The 22,018-nt window shown below is 41.7% G+C and overlaps 1 protein-coding gene across 1 annotated transcript in view; it reads right to left on the bottom strand.

The window, feature by feature from the left end:
• LOC8037246 (glutamate-gated chloride channel) overlaps positions 1 to 22,018 on the bottom strand; it is a 228,367-nt gene that overhangs the window by 73,120 nt on the left and 133,229 nt on the right. The window contains exon 5 of the mRNA XM_040504603.1: positions 4,252 to 4,334. Coding sequence (XP_040360537.1) covers positions 4,252 to 4,334 — 83 coding nt within the window. The remainder of the gene's footprint in view (positions 1 to 4,251; positions 4,335 to 22,018) is intronic.

Here is a 22,018-nt window from a genome sequence, read left to right as displayed (position 1 = left end):
AAGTTGGTTCATGATCAGTATATACAGCGCCAAAAAACGACAGGACGAAGACGAGAGTAAACAGGACGAGGCGCTCCAAATGAATCCACACACGCTAGCGGCAACATCGGCGTGCTCTGAAAGAGGAGTGTTTTGCGGCTGCTGTCTACATTTCCAGCTTGGCTCTCTTGGGCAACATAGCTTCACACGATGGTTTATTAATAACAACGAAATACACCCGTCTCAGCGTTGCCGCAGTAAACTAGATGATGACAATTGACGTTGATTCAAGCTAGTAATGCGAAATTTGTTTTATTTGTAAATTTCAAAAAATGCACTTTGTGACAGATGTTCTGTACGACCCCTGTCGTGATAACTACGAAAACGCATTGAAATCATAAAACAATTGCCACTACATTTACTCATAAAAGATAAATGCAAAGAAATCTTGGAAAACATCTGTTCCTCCCTTGTTCACAAAAAAAAGATCACCCAAATCCTAGGCTATTAGTAAATTATCCAATAGGCCCACTTCAAAAGTCCATCAAGCGACATTCAGATTCGCCATTTTTGGTGGCACAAAGCAAGTGATTGGATCTGACTTTTCGCCGAAAGGTGATGCAACACTCGTGCCCAATGCGCAATAAAAGCACGAGCCCAATTAATGGGGCACTTAGATAATTGGTGCGCTTATAAGAAGTGTTAAATCGAATTTCATAAGATTCACAAACATGATCGCAATGGCTTGATGGCAAGCATGCAGGCCCTTCTCACGGCAAATAAAGGCCAGGACGTAATTTTCTCGAATAATCTACGAATCTCCTACCACTGTTGATGCTATACAAGTCAAAGAAGATGTCAATATTGCGAAACAACCTATCGCGACTTTCCATTTTCTTTAGCATCAATTTAAATGCGGACGAACACGGGTTAATGAGGTCGCACGTGATTCTGTTTATGCGCGATATGAGTATTCGCATTGAAATCATACGCGTCACACGACGACGTCTGCCTAACCGAGAAAAGGATAATCTGCGCTCTGACCAACGTTTTCTGCAGAGGTGTATTTCGGCTTAACGCTCAGGATGCTCCTAGACATAACTGGTAGTATCAAACATACGTTTTCTATCAAACATAAAGGTTTCATTCGTTTGAAAAATCCATGCGGATCCTGCTGGACCAGTAGGTTTGTGGATAATGGCTCTAAGCTATCACAGGCCTAGAGTATTAATGTAAAGACATCGCGGAGAAGCAGACTCCTTAATCTCAAATGAAGTATGAACATTAAGCTGCTTCGTATTTAGTTGTGCTTTATTGGCCTACTGTGACGGCGACGTATAAGTTATTTAAGAATAGAAAAACTTCTGGTTCTGCCGCAGGGGCAGCAAGGATGGTCACATACTTTTTGCACCACAATGTCGCTTGTGCTTGGTTACATATGGGGACGAACTTATCGCCGCAGGCAATTTACATTTTCTTGATAATTGAACCCGCGGACGAAGTTTGAAACGAATCAAAGAAAGTCATCAAGAATTCGAAACAAAAATATCAGCTTCCAAAGGACGGTACATAGTTGGTTGGCAATCGCTTGACGCAATGCAGATGGACATAAGTTTTTTGAATATATTTTTACTTCGGAAGCCGTTCCATTTCACCCTCATATGTATAAAAATTCCGTTAAAACATACTTTGATAATTTTGCCCTTATGCCGTTTCTGACCCTCACCTTGCTGTAAATTTCCCGATACATATTTATGAACACGAGTAGCATTGTTAAAAAAAGTGAATGAGTAATCAAGCAATTCGCGAAGCATGCAAAAACTCCTTCGTGCCGTTCTCAACTTCTCGTTGCCTATTGTGACTGAGTGGGTGTGGAAACACCTCTCATGCCAGCCATGATATCTCTTTTTCTTGGCTACAGAGTTAGGAACGTAATCAGTTAGGCCGCTTTGGTTCCCATTTGGTCTGCGTAAACATCCAGGTTTTTAATGTATTATTCTATCACCATAAATGTGAAAAAAAATATTCACAATGCTGAACGCTGCTATTTATGGACTATAGCCCGTATATTTGACCGCCTCTATACTTAAATTATGCAGACTGTTTCAGAACATCCTCAATTTCGCAGAGTATTTAAAGGATATCTGTACACAGACACCACTATGTTAAGACCCACTCAAGAAAAATTGGGTATACTGCGCCCTGGATTTAGCAATATCGCATACAGAAGACAAGAGCTGCGGATTTCTTGTTCTATCCTCATTTCAATCTTATCTGACAAGGCAAGAAGGACGGAGACGATCTTCGGTTGTCCTGCTCCCAGCGCGAGCTTTCTAACGTCGACAACAGTTGGGCGTATTATAGGTATTAGACATTGTAGCATGACCACATAATCAAGAGCACTCTATCTCAAGTTCGTGAAATCAAAACGTTGCAGATGTTGATATATTCCAAGAAAAGGGACTAAGTCTAGGCGTGAATGCGCGAAAAATAATTACGCTCCTGGCTTTCACGGACAAAAAAGGGTCCCACTTAAGTATGTTTACTCAAATTATTGAAAACTTAGAGTGAGAAAGGTTTGGCCACAACTAGGAGTTGGGCTCCGTTACTCACCGATGCAACATAGAGCGGAACATGTACATATGCGAACATGAGCATTCCTATTAAAATGACGTCGCTTGGTGGTTCAGATGAACGTCAACCGGACATGGTATTTAAAAAAAAAAAAACATTTTACTCTCAAAATTAAAAAAAAAAACGTTTTCTAACTGTTGATACTCTAGGGTGCGTTAAATGCCTGAAATACTTGTTTTTTAGGTATTGTTGACCTATTCATCTTGTGGCGCAAAATTGAGTTAATATATTTTGTCAGTGAGGATAATTTTATTGTTAATGTGAGTAGTTTTGAAAAGAAACAACGAGACAACGTTTAATAGAAGATAATAAATACGAAGGCGGAGTGTAACTATAACCGCACCCTATTTTAGGCTGGAGCAGAACAAGTGAAAGGTTTAGCACGTCTAAGAAAGGAAGCGTGTTCTTTCTAGCCTGTTTTTTTAATCGACGTGAAATGTTTTATATTTACATTACCGTAGCCAGAGACATTGCAGACTGTTTACTTTGTATTAAGGTGGCGATGCAAGCGAGTTGGTTCATGACTTCTGAAATTGGAAAACAGCGCGCAAAAAGAAGAAGAGGACGAGAAAAGAGCACAGGACAAGCGCTGACTATCAACTGAAGTTTTATTAAAAACGGCTCAAACAAGAAAACACCACACAGCCAACCAACGCCGAAACAACCAATGGCGTGTCGCTCGCCAGTCATCTATATAATCTATCTCTTTTTTGTGAAGATAAACAGAAGGTTGGCTGACGCAGTGCCCCGCGCCAGCTTTTTCGATAGCATGCGCCTCCAGCACCTCTCTTTGCACTTTTGTGCGCCCCCTGCCAATGATTAAGGTATTTTGGAAGACGGGGTGACACTGGCAGTCTCTGCAATGTACGTACAAGTGACCTCCGGTCACTTGTACGTATATGCGGACGTATTTACATAGGAAAATCGGGACGCTGCGTCAACGAGAGAATGCGTAAGCATGCAAATTCCCTGCGGTCAATGACCGGAGGTCACTTGTACGTACATTGCAGAGACTGCCAGTGTCACCCCGTCTTCCAAAATACCTTAATCATTGCCAGGGGGCGCACAAAAGTGCAAAGAGAGGTGCTGGAGGCGCATGCTATCGAAAAAGCTGGCGCGGGGCACTGCGTCAGCGAACCTTCTGTTTATCTTCACAAAAAAGAGATAGATTATATAGATGACTGGTGAGCTACACGCCATTGGTTGTTTCGGTGTTTGTTTTCTGTGTGGTGTTTTCTTGTTTGAGCCGTTTTTAATAAAACTTCAGTTGATAGTCAGCGCTTGTCCTGTGCTCTTCTCTCGTCGTCTTCGTCTTTTAGCGCGCTGTTTTCCAATTTCAGAAATGTTTACTTTGACTTTTTCTTTAATCGAATTTGTATATTTGTTAGCATGGTTTGAAAAGAGCAGCCGATAGGTCAATGAATAACTTAAGCTAAGCCCGAATCTACGTTCAGGTTTTCTTTAAAAAAAATGTAAGGATAAGGTGTGATACTCCTGGTACGCTGTTTATGTTTTAGCTTCATTAAGAGTGAGGAGACACCGTGATTGAGTAAACATTAGTGACACAATACTCTGGCATTTGACGCTAATGTTGTAGTCAGTGTCCCTTAAACTGGCAAAAAATGAAATATTGCTTACATGAAGCCAACTCGATACTGCAGACTTGTCGGTCCAGGGGATATTTTTCCATATTCATCATACAGGAGAAGGTCAATTTCAGCCTGCAAATAGAAACGTAGATATTTATTGAAGAAAATGTTAAACAAGCATGCTTTAAACATATGTTCCTTACTCTCAAATGATTATGCATATTTACTGCACAGCTATACCATCTTGGCTTGGTAACGAGGTGTACTGTCTACAAAGCTCTTCGCTACTGCAAACACAGTAAAAACTTAGATATGTAACTATTTTTAGAAATCGTTTTTTAATAGCAGCAAATCCCTACTTTCAGGAATGAATCGTATCATACGTTTTGCTCATTAAAGCCACGAGCATACGAAATCACACTCTAGACACAAAAAATCTGTCCCGTCTTTGCTTCTGCTCTCCCTCTCCCACTCCAGGAATGCAGTACGTTTCCCGAACTAGCAATGCTTATTCATTAAATACAAAAAATAATGTGAAAGCTTAGTATTTGAGTGCATATTTCAAATTAAGTATGCGAATCCAATTTTTATCCCGTTTTTTGCAGGATGCAGGCCAATACATCTACTGTACGTGTTAAATGGTCTGTTTAGCGAAAACAACTTAAACAAATACAAAGTGTAGGGCTGAGAACACAGTAAATATTACAGGGAATCGATGAAAGCACTGCGGATCCTGCGGATCACTGTCACACACTTCTATCTGCAGACACATCAGCAAACGTTAATATATCTACTGTTTACAGAGTACGCTACCCCCTCTTTCATTATCACATAGTTGGTCGTGCACCAACATATGTAGCTTACGACACAATATGGCGCAACTAAATCATTGCTCATTATTATCCTGAAAATCTGTGTGCCTTAAAGTGACTTAAAGATTGCACGCGGCAACAGCTTGTGAATACACGTAGAAGGACAGTACGTATAATGTCGAATTATTGAATAGGCATATTTCTGGAACAATCACTAGCCCGAAACCTTTCGTCAGATTACAAATAATGTCCCAAGCGCGTTCCTTCTCAATACATAAGACTGGGATTCCTTCAGTATTTTCTATCAGTGGCGACATGTGGAGCTTTCGTTAAAAAATGCAAAGTGCTTAAAAAACAGTACGTGTTATATAATCGCCTTCATAATGCTCTTTGTTTTATAAATACGGTTGGTGTATTTGACCACGCAATACTCAAGAATTAACGCTTTTTAGAGTTTCCTTGTTAGTCTACTGAAAAAGTCATGTGCAATCTGGCATTTGTACTTCAAAAAGGTAAAATTTTTTTTTCAAATATGATTTTTTTTATATATCAGATTTTTCATAAGACCCACCTTCAACGCTTATACAAAACCAAACAAAGAAAAACTGCCGGCGTAATTCGTTGCACTGTCGTATGTTTGTCATAACAAGTTTCGTCGTTATTTTTTTGTTTTACCGTATATATTTGATGATTACCCTATTGAAAATTCCGGCAAAAACTTCCAGTGACATTCGGTGGAAACGGGCTAATTTCCACTCACTTTCACCAGAAACCAGCGTAGTTGACCAGTTTTTTGGTGGAAACATTACCGGCCGCCACTTCCAGTGACCAGATTTCGCTGGACCTTTTGCCGGAGCCGCTGACGGTTAAAATCCGGCAAAAACTTCCAGTAACATTCGGCGGGAACGGGTTAATTTCCACTAATTTTCATCAGAAACCAGTGTAGCCACTTTCGCGGGAAGCTTACCAGAACCACTTTCGATTACCCGCCGCTGGAATCCTACCGGAAGCCACTCTCGTTTGCCGGACACCAAGCATCACTGGAAGCCGACGCAAGGGGAACCGCTTAAGTCAAGGAGGCCAAGACGAGCAAGGGGACAGAGTTTGTAATGGCGGCCGCCAATGCAGCGGCATTCTCGTGAGTGCGTGTTTTAGCTCGAAACGACGTTGCAATTCTGCAAGAAGTGCGTGCAGCGAACTGTTTTGACGACCCAAAACGGTGGGCAGCGATCACCGGCAACTTGATATTTGTGACAGGCAAAAGTCTGGGCCGGAGCAGGTACGAGACCACTCGAGCGGCATTCTCGTGAGTGCGAGTTTTAGCTCGGGACGACGTTGCAATCCTCAAAAAGTACGTGCAGTGAACTGATTTGACGATCAAAAAAGTGGGCACTTTCACCCGTTTTCATCCGAAACCAATTTACCATGTCTTTGGTAGATTATTTGCCGGCAAACAGATTTCGCTGGGATGTCCCCGGCAGCCACTTTCATATACCAGACGACCCGGATTTCCTAGAAACTTGCCCTACACGGGAGGCTGCGTCGCCTCCGAAACGGAGAGAACGGCGAGAGAAGGACCGGCGCGGAGGCGGCCAGAAGGCAGCGGCGGCTGCATCCTCTCCGTGCTACGTGCACGTGACGTCCGAGACTCCTTGCGTGCGCCGACCCGCCCATAAAAAAAAAAAAAAAGTCTCCGGTGCGCACACGCAATTAAACCCTCTCCTCCCCTCCCCCTTCCCCCCCCCCCCTCTTTTAGAACACCTACACACACACACACACACACGCACGTCTGTCTCGGCAGTCTCCGTCGGACGTGTTTGTTTTCAGCTTTGGGGGTAGCGGCCGTCGCGATTCCTTGTGGTGTTGCTAAGCCTCGGCTAAAGTTTGTTTCGGCGGACATCGGTGGTGTGGCGCCGGACCCAGAGCTGCGACTTGACGATGGCGTGTGCCCGCGGCAAATACCGTGCCAAAACAAGAGTGACATCCTGCGGGAAGCGGACGCCGGAATCTTGTCTAAGCAAGAAATTGCGAAGAAGCGTGCAATACCGAAAAGCACGCTATGGCGGCAGAAGTTGCCAACGAAAGGAAGAGGATGCGGCCCAGAAAGTATCCCGACCTCGAGAAAACGCTTCTGCTTTGGATTAAGGACATGCGTGCACACGATATTCCACTGGGCGGCCCAGTCATGCTGGCGAGGCAGCGGACTTCGCCCAGCAGCTGGTTTATGACGACTTTGCTGCTTCAGATGGGTGGCTGCACCGATTCCACGAGCGTTACGACTTTGTTTTCCGTGCTGTGTCGGGAGAAGGAAAGGCCGTTACTTCACTTTCGTTTGTTCCAACTTTCGTTAATTCGAACTGAGGCGGCTTCTTCTTGCGGTTCGCATTAACGAGTTTTTACTGTATGTGGGGGGCCTATATCTTCCAAAGCAGCTGGGTGTGCAGATGGAAAGAATATATTTTTCAGTGACCTGCTTCTTACGCCTCTGTCCGTCCACCTTCAGAAGCATCCAGCGAGCGAAAAAGACTGCACAAGATTTCTCAACGTCGGCGGATGTTCGTTTCGCGAATTCGTGGTTTTCGCGAAGCGCGCTACTGATGCCTGGTGCACCCGCGGCGACGGCATCAGGGACGACATCGTGAGTGTGCCCAGGATTTTTCAAGGGAGGCGGATGTTCGCTCCGCGCGGTCGTGGTTTTCGCTAAGCGTGCTACTGATGCCTGGTGCACCAGCGGCGACGGCAGCAGGGACGACATCGTGAGTGTGCCCGGGATTTCTCTACGGCAGCGGATGTTCGTTCCACGCGGTCGTGGTTTTCGCTAAGCGTGCTACTGACGCCTGGCGCACCCGCGGCGACGGCATCAGGGACGACATCGTGAGTGTGCCCGGGAATTCTCTACGGCGGCGGATGTTCGTTCCGCGCGGTCGTGGTTTTCGCTAGGCGTGCTACTGACAGTATACGTGTGTGTGTCCGTGTGGTGCACCTGCGCGGTTTTATTAGTTGAACTACCGTGCGTCTAGGAATTTACCCAGCGGCATTGTGAGTACCTTGAAAGATATCTTTTGCGGCAAAGGACTTGGTTGTTCCTATTTGGTCTGATTGCTTTTGCCTACAGCTCTGCAAATTGTTTCACTGGTATCGACCCTGTTAAATAAATGCATAGAACCCTCAGGTCTATATGGACTAACCACTTTAATTGTTAGCGAATCGTCCAGCATCTGGTAAACATACCCTACCGAAAAATCCGGTATAACTTTTCCCTATCCGGATTATGGAACCGGAAATTTGTTTCTGGAAACCCAAAATCCAGATTGTAGACAAAGGAATAATTTCTGAAAACCTAAACTCCAGATAGAATCCGGATAGAGTCCAGATAGCTTTCCGGTTCCATAATCCGGATAGCGAAAAGTTATACCGGATTTTTAGGTAGGTTACACCAACCACAGTTCACCAGCTTCCTCCTAAGTGCCTTCCGTTGACGTCCGAAAAAAGAAAAAAAAAACACGGTAAATCCCGGCCAATCTGGTGATCTTCTGCTAAATTGTGGCTTTACTGGAAGTGAAAAGAGTCCCATAATCCAGTAAAATATATTTTTACTGGAAATATATTTCCGGTACGAATCCGGTGACATTCTGGTAAAAAATCTGGTACCATTCCGATAAAAATCCGGTGATATTCCTGTAAAACAACCGGTAACATTCCAGTAAAGTACCCGGTGACATTCCGGTAAACTACGGCTTTACTGGAAGTGAAAACAGTCCCATAATCCAGTAAAATAGACTTTTACTGGAAATGACATTCCGGTAAAAAATATTTTTCAATAGGGTATTAACAGAAACCAACGACGAATAGTGTTTTTATAATATTTTATACACAATATCCTAGGAACATTCTTTCTGGTCCATGGTTTCGCATTCATTGTGTGTTTTCGAGTGTGCTGAACATTTGACTTTTTCTTTACACTTTTGGGAGGAATACTGTATTGAGGTAATTTTTCTTCCAGCAGTTATGCGTCGATAAATAGGTATTCGATCAATTAGACCTATCCAACAAAGACTAGAAGCTAGAGCCTCATTAGATAAATTTTGTTCGTGAAACAAAAACGACAATTCTTATTGTTTCTAAGTTGTCACACTCTATCTACTAAACCATTTATTATATATAAACAAATTTTAATTATTTCGCCAACTTATACACGTATATATCCTGATATGTCCTCTGAACATATAGTCTAACAAAAACAAAAAAAAATATGTTGCGTCTGTATTTTAAATGGTCCACATCACACATCCAACCGCCAAATTGCGACACCACATGCATTACAAAGTAGTCCAATTTGGTTATTATCTCAAGCTGGTCACCCTGTGGGCGACTGTTGAAACGTCGACGCCCGGTCGCTCAGCCCCCTTTATATTTTTCTCAGTATTCTATAGCATCAGCTTATACAGTGTCAAATTGTTTTACCATTTTATATCTTCCTTTACGTCCATTTAAATTGTTTTGTTCATTCCGATTTTTAGTGTACCTAGTGTGGTTATATTAAATATACTTTCAGTGTTTTACTCGTTCCCCTTCTTCGTGCTCTGCTTTCCTCCTATTCGCTCACAACTTTCAAATCATCTTTTTTCTAGCCTTCAACCGCTGCGTTTGTGCGCCCCCCCCCTACACACACGCGCGCGCGCGCACACACACACACACGCACACACACAAAAAAAACGCGCGCGCGCGCAGACACACACACCGACACACACACACACACACACAGACATATATATATATATATATATATATATATATATACAGGGTGTTTTTATTTAAGCTTAACAGGTTTGTTTAAAAAAAGCCGTGACAGTTACACTTATGCGGCTTGTGGCGGTGAGTTATGCGGCCAGGCAGAGATATTACAGGGGACTAATCGTAACGATCAGTCGACTAATTATTTAAAATTCGTTAATTAACTTTTTAAGGAATGAAAATAGAATATCGTTCCAATTACTAACTTGCTCAGCGTCATCGAAAATCACTAAATCAGTCATTTTCAGAAAGACTTTGAGAGCGTGAGAACAGTGTGTGGTAACTTTAGTGCACTACGTGCACTAAAGTTACCACTCGTGGAGCAGGTACAAAGCTAGCGGTTGCGATAAGGACACCGCGCGATTTTTCCGTCTCGTATCTAGCCCCAGCCTTGTACCTGCTCCACGAGCGGTACCTTTAGTGCACAACTACGCTTCTCACGCGCCCAAAGTCTTTCTGAAAATGACTGAATTAGTGGTTTTCGATGACGCTGAGCAAGTTTCTAATTGGTCCTATATTGTATTTTCATTCTTTAAAAAGTTAATTAACGAATTTTAATTAATTAGACGACTGATCGTGGCGATTAGCCCCCTATAATATGTCCCCCTGGCCGTATAACTCACCTCCACAAGCGGCATAAGTGTAACTTTCACGGCTTTTTTAAAACAAATCTCTTAAGCTTAAAAAAAACGCCCTGTATATATACGTACAGGGTGTTTTAGAGAGCGCAGGCCAGGTCGCTCCTGCGAAAACTACTCATTGCAACAAAAAAAAAGGCTTGTGGCGTTTTGGTCCTGGGCTAGGGGCCCATTTAGGAAAATTATTAAAGTCCAAGATAATTTAGTTGTTAATTATTTTTGCCTAATTAACTTTTTTTAATATTGTGTTTAAGGGCTTGGTTTAAATTAGAAAATTGCTCAGCATCATCGAAAACCTCTGAATCAACAAACTGCAGAATGATAGAAGGCACGCGAAGCATACGCACAAAATCGAAGGGTTTTTAAGTTTCGGTTTGCTATCGGAGCGCATCTCAGCCCCGGCGGCACCGCGCCCCGTGGAGAGATTGCACAACCAGCCTCTGCTGCGTCACGCGATGACAGCGCAGCAGAGGTTGGTTGCACTATCTCTCCACAGGGCGCGGTGCCGCCTGGGCTGAGGTGCGCTCCGATAGCTAACCGTAACTTAAAAACCCGTCGAATTTGTACGGTTTTTCAGAAAGGCGTAAAGCTTCGCTTGCTTTCTATCATTCTGTAATTTGTTGATTTAGTGTGTTTCGATTAGGCTGTGCTATTTTCTAATTTAAACCATGCACATAAACACAATATTAAAAAAGTTAATTATGCCAACATAATTAACAACTTAATTATCCCGCATTTCAATAATTTTCCTATATGGGGCCCTGGCCCAGGACCAAAACGCCACAAGCCTTTTTTCGTTGCGATGAGTAGTTTTCGCAGGAGCGATTCGGCCTGCGTTCTCTGAAACACCCGGCATATATATATATATATATATATATATATATATATATATATATATATATATATATATATATATATATATATATATATATATATACATATATATATATATATATAGGGTGTTTTTTTTAAGCTTAAAAGATTTGTATTAAGACAGCCGCAAAAGTTACACTCATGCCGCTTGTGGAGGTGAGTTATACGTCCAGGGGGACATATTATAGGAGGTTATCGTAAAGATCAGTCGGCTAATTAAATAAAATTTGTTATTTAACTTTTTAATTAATGATAATAGGCATATGGTTCCAATTAGAAATTAGCTCAGCGTCATCGAAAACCACTAAATCAGTAATTTTCAGAAAGACTTTGAGCGCGTGTGAAGCGTAGCAGTGCACTAAAGTTACCATTTGTGGAGCAGGTACAAAGCTAGCGGTTGCGATAAGGCGCCCGGATGATTTTTCCGTCTCTTATCTAGCCCCAGCCTTGTACCTGTTCCACGAGTGGTAACTTTACTACAATACTACGCTTCTCACGCGCTCAAAGTCTTTCTGAAAATGACTGATTTACTGGTTTTCGATTACGCTGAGCAAGTTTCTAATTGCAACCATATGTCTATTTGTATTAATTATAAAGTTAATTAACGAATTTTAGTTAATTAGCCGACCGATCGCTACGATTAGCCGCCTATAATATGTCCCCCTGGCCGCATAACTCACCTCCACAAGCGGCATAAGCGTAACTTTCACGGCTTTTTTTAAACAAAGCTGTTAAGCTTAAAAAAAACACTTTGTATATATATATATATATAAAGAGGGAACTACTGCTGGTATCTCACTTAAATCTAGCCATCTCAAAAGTTTGATTGCATTTGATATCTCAAAGTTGGGGAGTGGACTTAGCCCGATGAGGGAAATCAAGTGATTCACAGGCAAGAAAGAAAGATATCATAACGAAAAAGGAACAGAAAATTGCTTCCCGAATATTATTCCTTGGTTCTCTTCATTTTTTGTTCTATTGAAATCAACTGGGTTTAAAGAACACCAAAAATATACTCTTCGAACTATGTAAAATGTTATTTTATCATGCTTTGTACTCCGAAGAGAATTCAGCTAGACTAAATAAGTGTCGTCACTGGATTTTGAATTACGTTTTTGCAGATGTTTACGTCGCCATCCAACGCCAAATGGGACTTGACTGCCTGATACGCCACGAAAAAATATTTTGTTCTTATCCGTGTTAATAGCTAGTTAGGTTATATAAGCCTATTGTTCAAACCATTTCGGCCGTGACAGTTCATGCAGTACCAGATTATAGACATATATCAATTTTTTATGGGTGGTTGACCTATATCACCATGCTGATTAGCCAGACTTTCATCTGGAATTCTTCGAAAATCACAGTAGTCTCTCAAAGAAGCCCTGCTGCATTTGTGGAGAGTTGAGTGAAGTTATTAAGGTGTTTTTCCTAGCAAAAGTTCAGGGCTGATAATATATATGAAGATCATTCATTTTTGTAAAAAAACCAAGCAATGCGACGCGTACTCGCAGGAAATCTCCATATATGCTGCGAGTAGTGGAGATTCTTGAACGATAAATATGAAGCCTTGTTTATTGTGACTTTACCGCTCTTTTACCAAACATTAACTTAACTGTCGTATTATCTAGACGTTCAGATGTTTCCGCACGTAAGCTGCGTTGCCCTTGACTTAGCATCAGAGTACAAGTCACTAATTATTTAGTAGAAGTTTCTAGACGTTAGAAAAATATGTTAATGAAATGATAAGACCAAAAAACAACGGCTGCTTAAAAGATACGTATTTCTGAAATAGTGTTTTTCTATATTGATTGTCTGTTAAAATACAGAGAAGGCCAATATACTTAACGAATTATGAACGTGCCAGGACTGCCCAGGCAGCTCAGGTCATTGGGCCAATAATAAGAATATCTTCAAACAAGATGGCCATCATTGGCTCGTTGTGGCCTCTCTGTAACCGATACTAGAAATTTCTTGGAACTAAAAGCCAAGGTTGCCCCTCTTCCTCCTCTATATCACCAATATTTGGGATCCGTTGGAATCCCATCGGATATATTTTCCACCACTGCCATTTTGTGCCAATGAGCTACCATTGTCGCCCAATATTGGGCGGTCATTTGTACCTCATTGGATAAATTGGATACCACTTCCCATAAAGTTCCAACGGGATTCCAATGATTTTTTATACTTGGCAGTGATTGTCACCCAAGGAATAAATTGGATACAACTTCCAATGAAGCTCATCGAGCTTCTAATGCTTCCTTATTTTTTTTTTGCACCCATTGGCACCCTATCGGACAAGATAGACACCATTTCTAATAATATTTCAATGGGCATAAATGTTTTTTTTAATATTACGTGGTCATCGGCGCCCCATTAGATGAATATGATACCACTTCCAATGAAGTGCGAATACCCTTCCAATGTTATCAAATATTTACCTATCGCTGGCATCCCATTGCATAAATTGTTCACCGTTGAAGATTAAGGGCTAATGAACATCCTATGTTGCCAAATATTGGGGAGTCATTGGCACCGTATAGGATAAATTGAATACCACTTACAACAAAGTGCCAACGAGTTTCCAATGTTGTATAATCCTAAGTACTCATTCGCACAGCATTGCATAAATTGGATATTATTTTTAATAAAGCACCTATTGGCTTCCAACGTTATCAACTATTGGTTGGTCATTGTCACCACATTGTATACATTGTATACTCTGTCAAGTTAAGTGCCAATGGGCCTCCAATGTACTCCAATATTCAGCAATCATTGGCACCCCCACTGAATAAATTAGAAAGCAGATCCAATGGATTGTTAACAGGCTTACAAAATGCTGACAAATATTGGATATTCGAGGGCACTTTACTGCATAAAAGAAATACCAATTTCAAAGAAGATCCAATCAGCTTCCAGTGTTGTCAAATTTTGGGCAGTCATTGGCGCCTCATCGGATAAATTGGATACCACACTCCATGGAGTGTCTATCTGCTTCCTATGTTGTAGAATAATGTGGAGTTATCGCTACCCCACTGGATAAATTGGATATCAAGTTATAATATGATTCCGATGTTTCACGCCATTGAAGAATCATAGCATCCCTTTGAATAAATTGGATTCTATTTTCAACACATTTAGTATTTGTTTCTGCTCTTAGTCGCTAGTGGGGAGTGAATTACATAATATTTTATATACTAGATGTCAAATTTAATGATCTGTCAAATAAGATTTTAATTGTTCAAGATTGTTAATTCACCGCATAAACTGCATCACTATTTTATAATTGCCTTAAAAGACTGAACTATACTCAAAGTTGGTTGGGTAACTTTGATGAATTATTGAACGAAATATCTAAGTTTCGACAATATTACAAATTTACGGGACAACCAGAATCTCGTTGTCCCAGCTGCATTTCAATATTTAAGACATCATAAATTGTTTAAATAACTTCAATTTAATACCACAGTGTTAAACTATGAAATAATACCGGGGGCGTTAAATTATTAAAAAATAATTTAACACCCCGCAAATTTTATGTTTTTTTTTTCTTTCTTTTTTTCAATTTCGGGTGCCTTTATTGTGTGTGTGAGTCTGTATGTGTTCTTTGCCATTTTGTCAAGCCATTAAAAATATTGTGTTCCTCTTTCTGTTCCAGGACCCACTACGGCAAAGGGCCGGGCCAACAACATTTCAAATGAAAACGAAAATGTCAGCACAGTCGGTGAACCGCGCTAGAAACACAAGTCCGGCTCCGGCTCCCTGAAGAGCTTTCGCCAAACACGGCCGTGTTAATACCCGAAGCCTTTCGTCAGGCTCGCAGGCGCAAATGGGTCAGTTTTTGACGTCACAAATGCCGCGAAATCCTGACCTCGAACGACGCCGGGCTCCCGTCGGAGATTGGTGGCGGCTTGATCGAAGTTGCCCTACGCATTGAGCGTCCAGGACCCGATGTCAATTTTAGGGCAGCAAAACAAAATTCTAATATAGCAATCCTTTGACTTTCTAAACCCTATATTAAATTGGAAGGAAAGAAGACGACGAAATGGCAAACAACGTTTTTTTTTTTTCAATTATTTTTGCGCAGTCTTTTTTTTTTAGGGTTTACTCGCCTGTACAACTTCAGTTTTAGTAATACACCAAATAAATTCGTAAAAAAACATCCCGTTTCATAAAAACAATAAAAAAATAAGCGAGAGAGGAAAGCCGCAGCGTATGCACCGTGGAAGCAAATGTAGAATGCTTATAGTTAATTGGTTTCAACGTGTACCTACTTGACTTCTTTAATCACTGCAGTGGGTAATGTTTATCATATTTCGTTCAGGACGTGAGTCGTGAAAGTTCTCTTACGTATTTAGACTCACAAGAATTAGTTCCGCAGCCAGGCTATTGCTTGACACTTTTGTCCCGAATGATTATTGACGTACAATTTCAAGCCTGTCATCAACGTGTCCAGCATCAACGGCACATTCACGTTAGGAAGCATGGTCCACCCTAAGCGAGGGCGATATGTCCAACTTTGTCAATATCTAACTAGCAAGCCTCGACTTCGAGCAAATCTCCAGCCCGTGAGGAGCATTCGTTTCGTTAAATAAACTTCCAAGGGAAGTTCCCGTTTCGACACAGTTGTTGAGGGACCGCACCGCTTAGCGCGTGTCAGAGGTGCAGGTAACTTGCCTTTGCCCGGAGGACTTGTATTTGAATGCAAACCGCCCGCTGCAAGTCCTGGGCACTATGGCCGTTAGCACCGCTGAAGCGAAACTTTCGTTCTCGTGGCTCCGATGACTGAAGTCATACCTGACAACTTCAACCACCGAGGAGCGCTTGCTACTCCGTTCCAAGCTGAGACTACACGCTCTGCCTTCAGCGCTAGCTGGCTGGCTTCAGCAGTGCTTTGAATGCGCCTGCCTGCGCGTTGATGCCTGTGTTAGATAGGGCAGAAAGCCCGCGCTGAAGGCGAAGCTTTTAGGTTCAACTGAAGGGTGAACGGAGTATAGGGATTGTGCTTCTGAACATCCACCGTAACCTCCAAGTCAGCCTCGAAATGTTCTCTCGCGTCTTTCTGTCGACCATCGGCGGCTTTCACTGAATGTTCGGACCTGAAAAAATGATAGAACCTCGTACTTTTCTTTGCCACTTTCTCGTAAAACGACAACGAAGAACGGAATAATCCGAAAACATGATTATGGCTTGGCCCTTTCTGACAATTGTGATCCGCTCAGGAACAATGAGTGAGACGATTCACTTTCCCATTGCCTTCGTGCGCATTATAGTCTTCATGTTTAAGCGTGTCCTTAACTTCGGTATTCTCTGGCGCCCTTTAGTAGTTTTCAATCATTTGTTACCCGAGTTTTCCGAAGAGAAGTGGAAGCTCCGGAATATTTTGTGGGTCTGTCTGGACTTTTTGTTCAAAGCCTAATATCATATTTTGCGTGGTTTCGGTGTTCACGCATTAGTTGACCTCCTTAAAGATTGGACGAACGAAATATGGCACAAAAATGTAGAATTTTCGCCTTTTAGCAAGCAGGAAAATAGTAACTAAAATTATATTCGTGTCATTTCTTTTTCTCTCTCTTGATTTTTTTTTTTTTTTAATATCTTGGCTATGCCACAGAAGACTAGTGCTCTCATTAATATTTTGCCAGGCACCCCGGCGCGGCGCGGTTTTTCAGCGGGAGAACCCGCCGCGCTAGCTAAGCCGAGCTGCGATGAGATTTGTCTCTCGGTCCCGGGAGGCCCTCGAGCGGCTGCGCTGGCTTTGCACGTTGCTGTGCTTCGTCTCGCTGGGGGAATGCTGTTACCTTTGCGGCGGCCGTATCTTGTAGTGACAAGATAAGCTTTCGCCCTCCCTGCACTTCGCTCCGTTTTAATATAATCTCCGGCTCACGCGTTCACCGGGTCGGAACCGCAAAGGTTTCGGCATGTTAGTTTTTGCTAGCGCGGGGGGCCCTCCCACAAGAAAACCGCACCCCTCCAGCAGGCCACTCGCATGCTTCTCCCTCCCCTTCCACCTGCAAGCACGGCCAGTAGTCCGGAGACACCCTCTGTGCTTCCAGGTGAACGTCGGGTTGGCGAGCTGGAGCTATTTTCACGGCCTCCACAATCGGGTGGACGTTGACAACTGCCACTTACTTTGTCGTTTTTTATATATATAGAGAGAGAGTCTGTTTGTGGACACTCGAAACTGGCGGAAGATCTTATCAAAATCATTGTCCGTTCTAAACTTTTCTCCTACTTTTATTTTCAGGAAGACACTCGCGGCATGCATTTCCTTTGTTCGGCTGGTTAGACAGGTGTCCACGAGATGGCGCCATACCGTAGTGCACATAGCAAACTTCCGGTCGAGCCGCACTATGTAGTGCATATAGCAGTGCTCCTATTCTTTTCGAAAAGTGAGTAGGGTTTTAGGCGAGGAAAAGAAGTGCAGGCTGATTTCACGGTGCTTCTGTTCCTCACGAATCTCTAAAAGGAAGACAATTGCACAGGTCTTATAATTTATAACGCATATTTTTGTACGTACGGAAGTTTTCGCATCACACGCGTACATGTCTAAGGCTGCGTACTCACGCCTGTGTTCAATCTAATTGATGCTAATTGTGGAGAAGGACCTTTCTAAAAACACCTCCTAGAAAAGAAATCCTAAGTGCTGATTTGTTTTGCGTCACAAACGAAAGCCAGCATAGGCCAGAAGTTGGGCACAAGAGCGGCGTGAGTGTTCGGCTAGGAGACGCGTTCTCATTAATTGGACACGAGTTCCAACCGAACACTGACGCCGCACTCGTCTCCAATCTGTGACCTACGGTCGGCGGCCTCGGTTATTGACGCAGGCATCAGTATCCTCCAAGTACTGACAAGCAGATTTGTTTATATTGTCTTGCCATGCTTTTTTGTTTCACAATCAAGCATCACGTAATTGTGCACTTCTTTACGAATTTGCTATCTTCCGAATTTCGAGGTCATTTGTTCTTTCGTCCAATTTCTATAATGAATGATTGTCCAGATATATGTTATCGTTCAGATGGCATTCTTGTCTGTTTTGAATATATTTCAGGGAACCAAATAAAAAAAATTAATAGCGTAAAATAAGCAGTGTTCGCTAGTATATACGGGCACTAAAAACAGAAACACTGAATGATGTACGTCAGGTTAATTAGGGCTTTTCTTCAAATAAATCCAGATAAATTTCTAACAAAAATGTGCATCAATTGCACGATATCTTCGCTAAATCATGCTAACGGTGTGGTAATTACAAAAATAAAGCTGCGTTTTTCTATTGGCCCAAGTAAACTCATCCACTGTGTAAGGGCGTATGACAGAGAAAAATATATCTGCTTTTATCCAGTCGCTATTCAATTCATTCAGATCATCCTATCCCATGCTTTGGAAAGGCTTGTGTCTTACTTATTTTTCTTACTTTGCTTTATTCGAAGAAGTTTAATAAACGGACACAGTTACTATATCCTAAGCAGTTTATCCTTGTGATGTCTGAAATGTTCTTTCGCCCAAGGGAAGGCAAGCATATTATTGTGTTAATTTATATTTTAATTTTCTGGTGTTTTATTTGTACATAGGACGTAACGCTTGCTGTGCGTTAACCACCTGCGCGATCGGAATTACTAAGAATAACGTATTTGCCGTTTTATCAGGTATTAACATTCTCTAATGTTAATTGTGTTTCGCAACTCTTTTCAGTTCTCGACCTGTGTGCAATCATCAAGGTGGGGATTCTGCTTAAACACCTTCGGCTACGGGAACGAAATTTTATGAAGGCAGCAATGTTTCTAGAATTCAACGTTTATTTTAGGCTACTTGATGTTGATGATTCATTGGGACATTAATTTGTCAAATCTATTACTATAGATGATTTGCAATTTAAAAACAAGTTCAGCAATTTTTTAGTTCTGAAACGGGGGATATCACTAGTGAAATAAATGAGGATCATGAAAACATTTATGTGTTTGTTGTCTACTAGGGTGGGGCAAGCATAGATGACTTTGATGTTATCTGACATCAACTGTAGAAAAACTTACATATAATACGATAAATATTCGTTCACCAGTATAGATAATACCTAAGAATAAAAATTGATTTTGACAATCAATTGTCAAAACCCTGCTGACAAAGGTGGAGATTATTGGCGAAGTTGGAGCTTATTGAGCTTAACGTAATTATAAAAGCTGGGCTAATAATAAATTACACGCTTAGAATGGCTAACTACGAATAACAATAGTAGGTAAACGATATCTAATGTGTTGTCAATATTGGGAAAAACTGGCACGTAACTCTATAACCACATTGGAGAAATTAGCTTGTGATCGGAATAAAATATTGGAAAAGACGAAATAGACTTGGTTAATATTATGGCACTAAGATGGTGTATCATTCACTATAAATATAAGAAATCATGGCATAATATTGGATACCAATATAGAAAATTGCGGCTCATCATTAGAACCCGATATTGGAACTCCCGGAAAATTATTGGAATCTAATATTGGAAATGACAGTCTACTATTGGTTAGAGACATCGGTATTTAATTTGATTATTTGGATTCTCTATTTTGGAATAATATTTGCAGTACCTCTGGATCGTCATTGGCCCAATATCCAAAATGGCTTTGGTCCATCTTTGGAGCAGGGTGTGCCCCAATATGAGGCCCATATTGAAATCCACTCAATTCAATATTGTGCCAACGTTGGACTAACACTGGTGCCTGGGTGAGGTTGCAGAAAAAAAATCGACTTTATAAAAATAACAAAATGTATCAGTTCATTTTAAAAGTACCACAACATCCACTGTTCGTGAGAGAGCCGTCTAAGTTAGAAAGGTTTTCCTCTATATTTTCACATTTCCAAATGTGCTAGCTGTGCTTACTTTCAGGTGTAAGGTGACGATGTTTAAGGCGTTTTTTTTTTCTTGCACAGCTGTATGCAACAATCGTACAAGTGGATGGTTTTTGTTCTTAGTGTGGAAAAAGTTTCACCGAATTAACTCTGTAACTCCTGAAACCGGAAGCTTGAAATACACTTGTGATGATCAATTGCGGTGTTATAATATTCAATGAATTCATATCCGGGTGACTTGGAGAATTCAAACTTTTGGTTGTGTCTGCGTAATATTTTTTTGAAAAAAACAGAGCACTTGCATGTCGGATTGCCAACGTTTAATCAAATACTGAAATACCAAAGTAGCAAACAAGGTGACACACGAATAAAAGAGCTGGCAGATAACAAAGAACAACAACGAATATTCAGCAATTTCTAGACCCTTGAATATACCGGAATCAGCGTGAGTGAACCGACTTCAGAAATTATTTGGCTATAATATGACTGATAACAATTCAATTACGCTAGTTCGTATTGTTTGAAAGTTTCTTAAGTTTAGGCATGCTAATATTTGCCGAGAATAAAAATCAATGTTTTGCAAACACGCTTAAATATATCCTTGAAAAAAGATATTATAATATTTGAGTAAACCTACTTAACAGACTGAGCCGTCTGATGTAAACATGCACGTGATAATACGATAAATCTTGTGTATTCTTCCCCACGCAAGTTCATAATGTTCAAGCATTTTCCGGGCACAATATTTGCAATTTAAAACCATGACCCATCAGAAAGTGCTGCCATAAAAAAAAATCAATAGAAATATGAAAATCTGCATCCCAATTGTGTCCACATGGCAAGCTAGGAGATAGCGTCGTTCTTTACACATTGCACAATTTTACAAAAACAAATAGTATTGGAGATTCAGTCTGAAAGCACATGCACACGGAGATAGTATGAGTGCACATCAATGTCACTGGTACGCTTAATATAAGGGGAAGACAGGTCTTCCTTGAAGTATGGGGAACATAACTTCATAAAAATCTTAATAATGCCTTTCAGTAATACATTCTAACTCGGATGACGATCAGCCCACGATACTCGTAAAGCTCCTCGAGCTCCTTCTTTTGTGCGTTGATGCCGCAGTGAATATTATAACAAATATAGAATCTCAGCTGGTCCACCCATTCGTTTACATGCAATGGACAAAAAATATCGTCAGTTTTTAAACACTTAGACATAAAAAATCAGATTAGATTCGTTAGTGGTTTTACTGCAGTTCTTTTATTTTTTGCTATTTTTACGATGGGGTTAAACATCTTCACAATCGAGTCTCGTTTGACGTTCTGGTGCGTTGAATTTTAGTTGAGGATTCTCCACTGGATGGCGGAACGCGTACAGGGTGGCTCTGGCCGAGCTCTCCGGGCAAGCTCATTTTGCCTGTATATTCAAGCGCAGAGCGCTCTTGGGCGGAGCCTCATGCTCTATGTCGTCATGGCACACTCGCTCTTTTATTTTTTGCTTGTGGACTCGGCGCTCGGTGCTGCCTCTTGCGCTCCCGGTCATTCGGCGCTGGTGCGTGGTCCGAACGCTGCGGCGGGTTTTGCGGGGGCTCTGCGCTGGCTCTGGCTCTCTCGGCCGCTCGGCCGGCATTGCTGCGCGCTCCGGACGCTGCGAAGGCTTGGTAGGTTCCAGGCGCTCGACGCCTGGTGTAGGTTTAGCGTCATCTCTGACTCGCGGTTCTTGCCACATGAGCTCGGGAAGCGCTCTGAATAAGGCCTGTGGCAGGGCCCCTCTCGTTATATATTTTAGCATTTCGTGCTTCGTTTGCATTGTTATTGCAACACATTACTCGGGAATCTGTTCTACATGACTT

The sequence above is a fragment of the Ixodes scapularis genome, unplaced genomic scaffold, assembly GCF_016920785.2.
Source record: "Ixodes scapularis isolate PalLabHiFi unplaced genomic scaffold, ASM1692078v2 PGA_scaffold0__279_contigs__length_252992795, whole genome shotgun sequence".
In the NCBI taxonomy this organism is placed as follows: domain Eukaryota; kingdom Metazoa; phylum Arthropoda; class Arachnida; order Ixodida; family Ixodidae; genus Ixodes; species Ixodes scapularis.
Note: the sequence above shows the minus strand (reverse complement) of the source record. Positions and strands in the feature narration are given on the sequence as shown.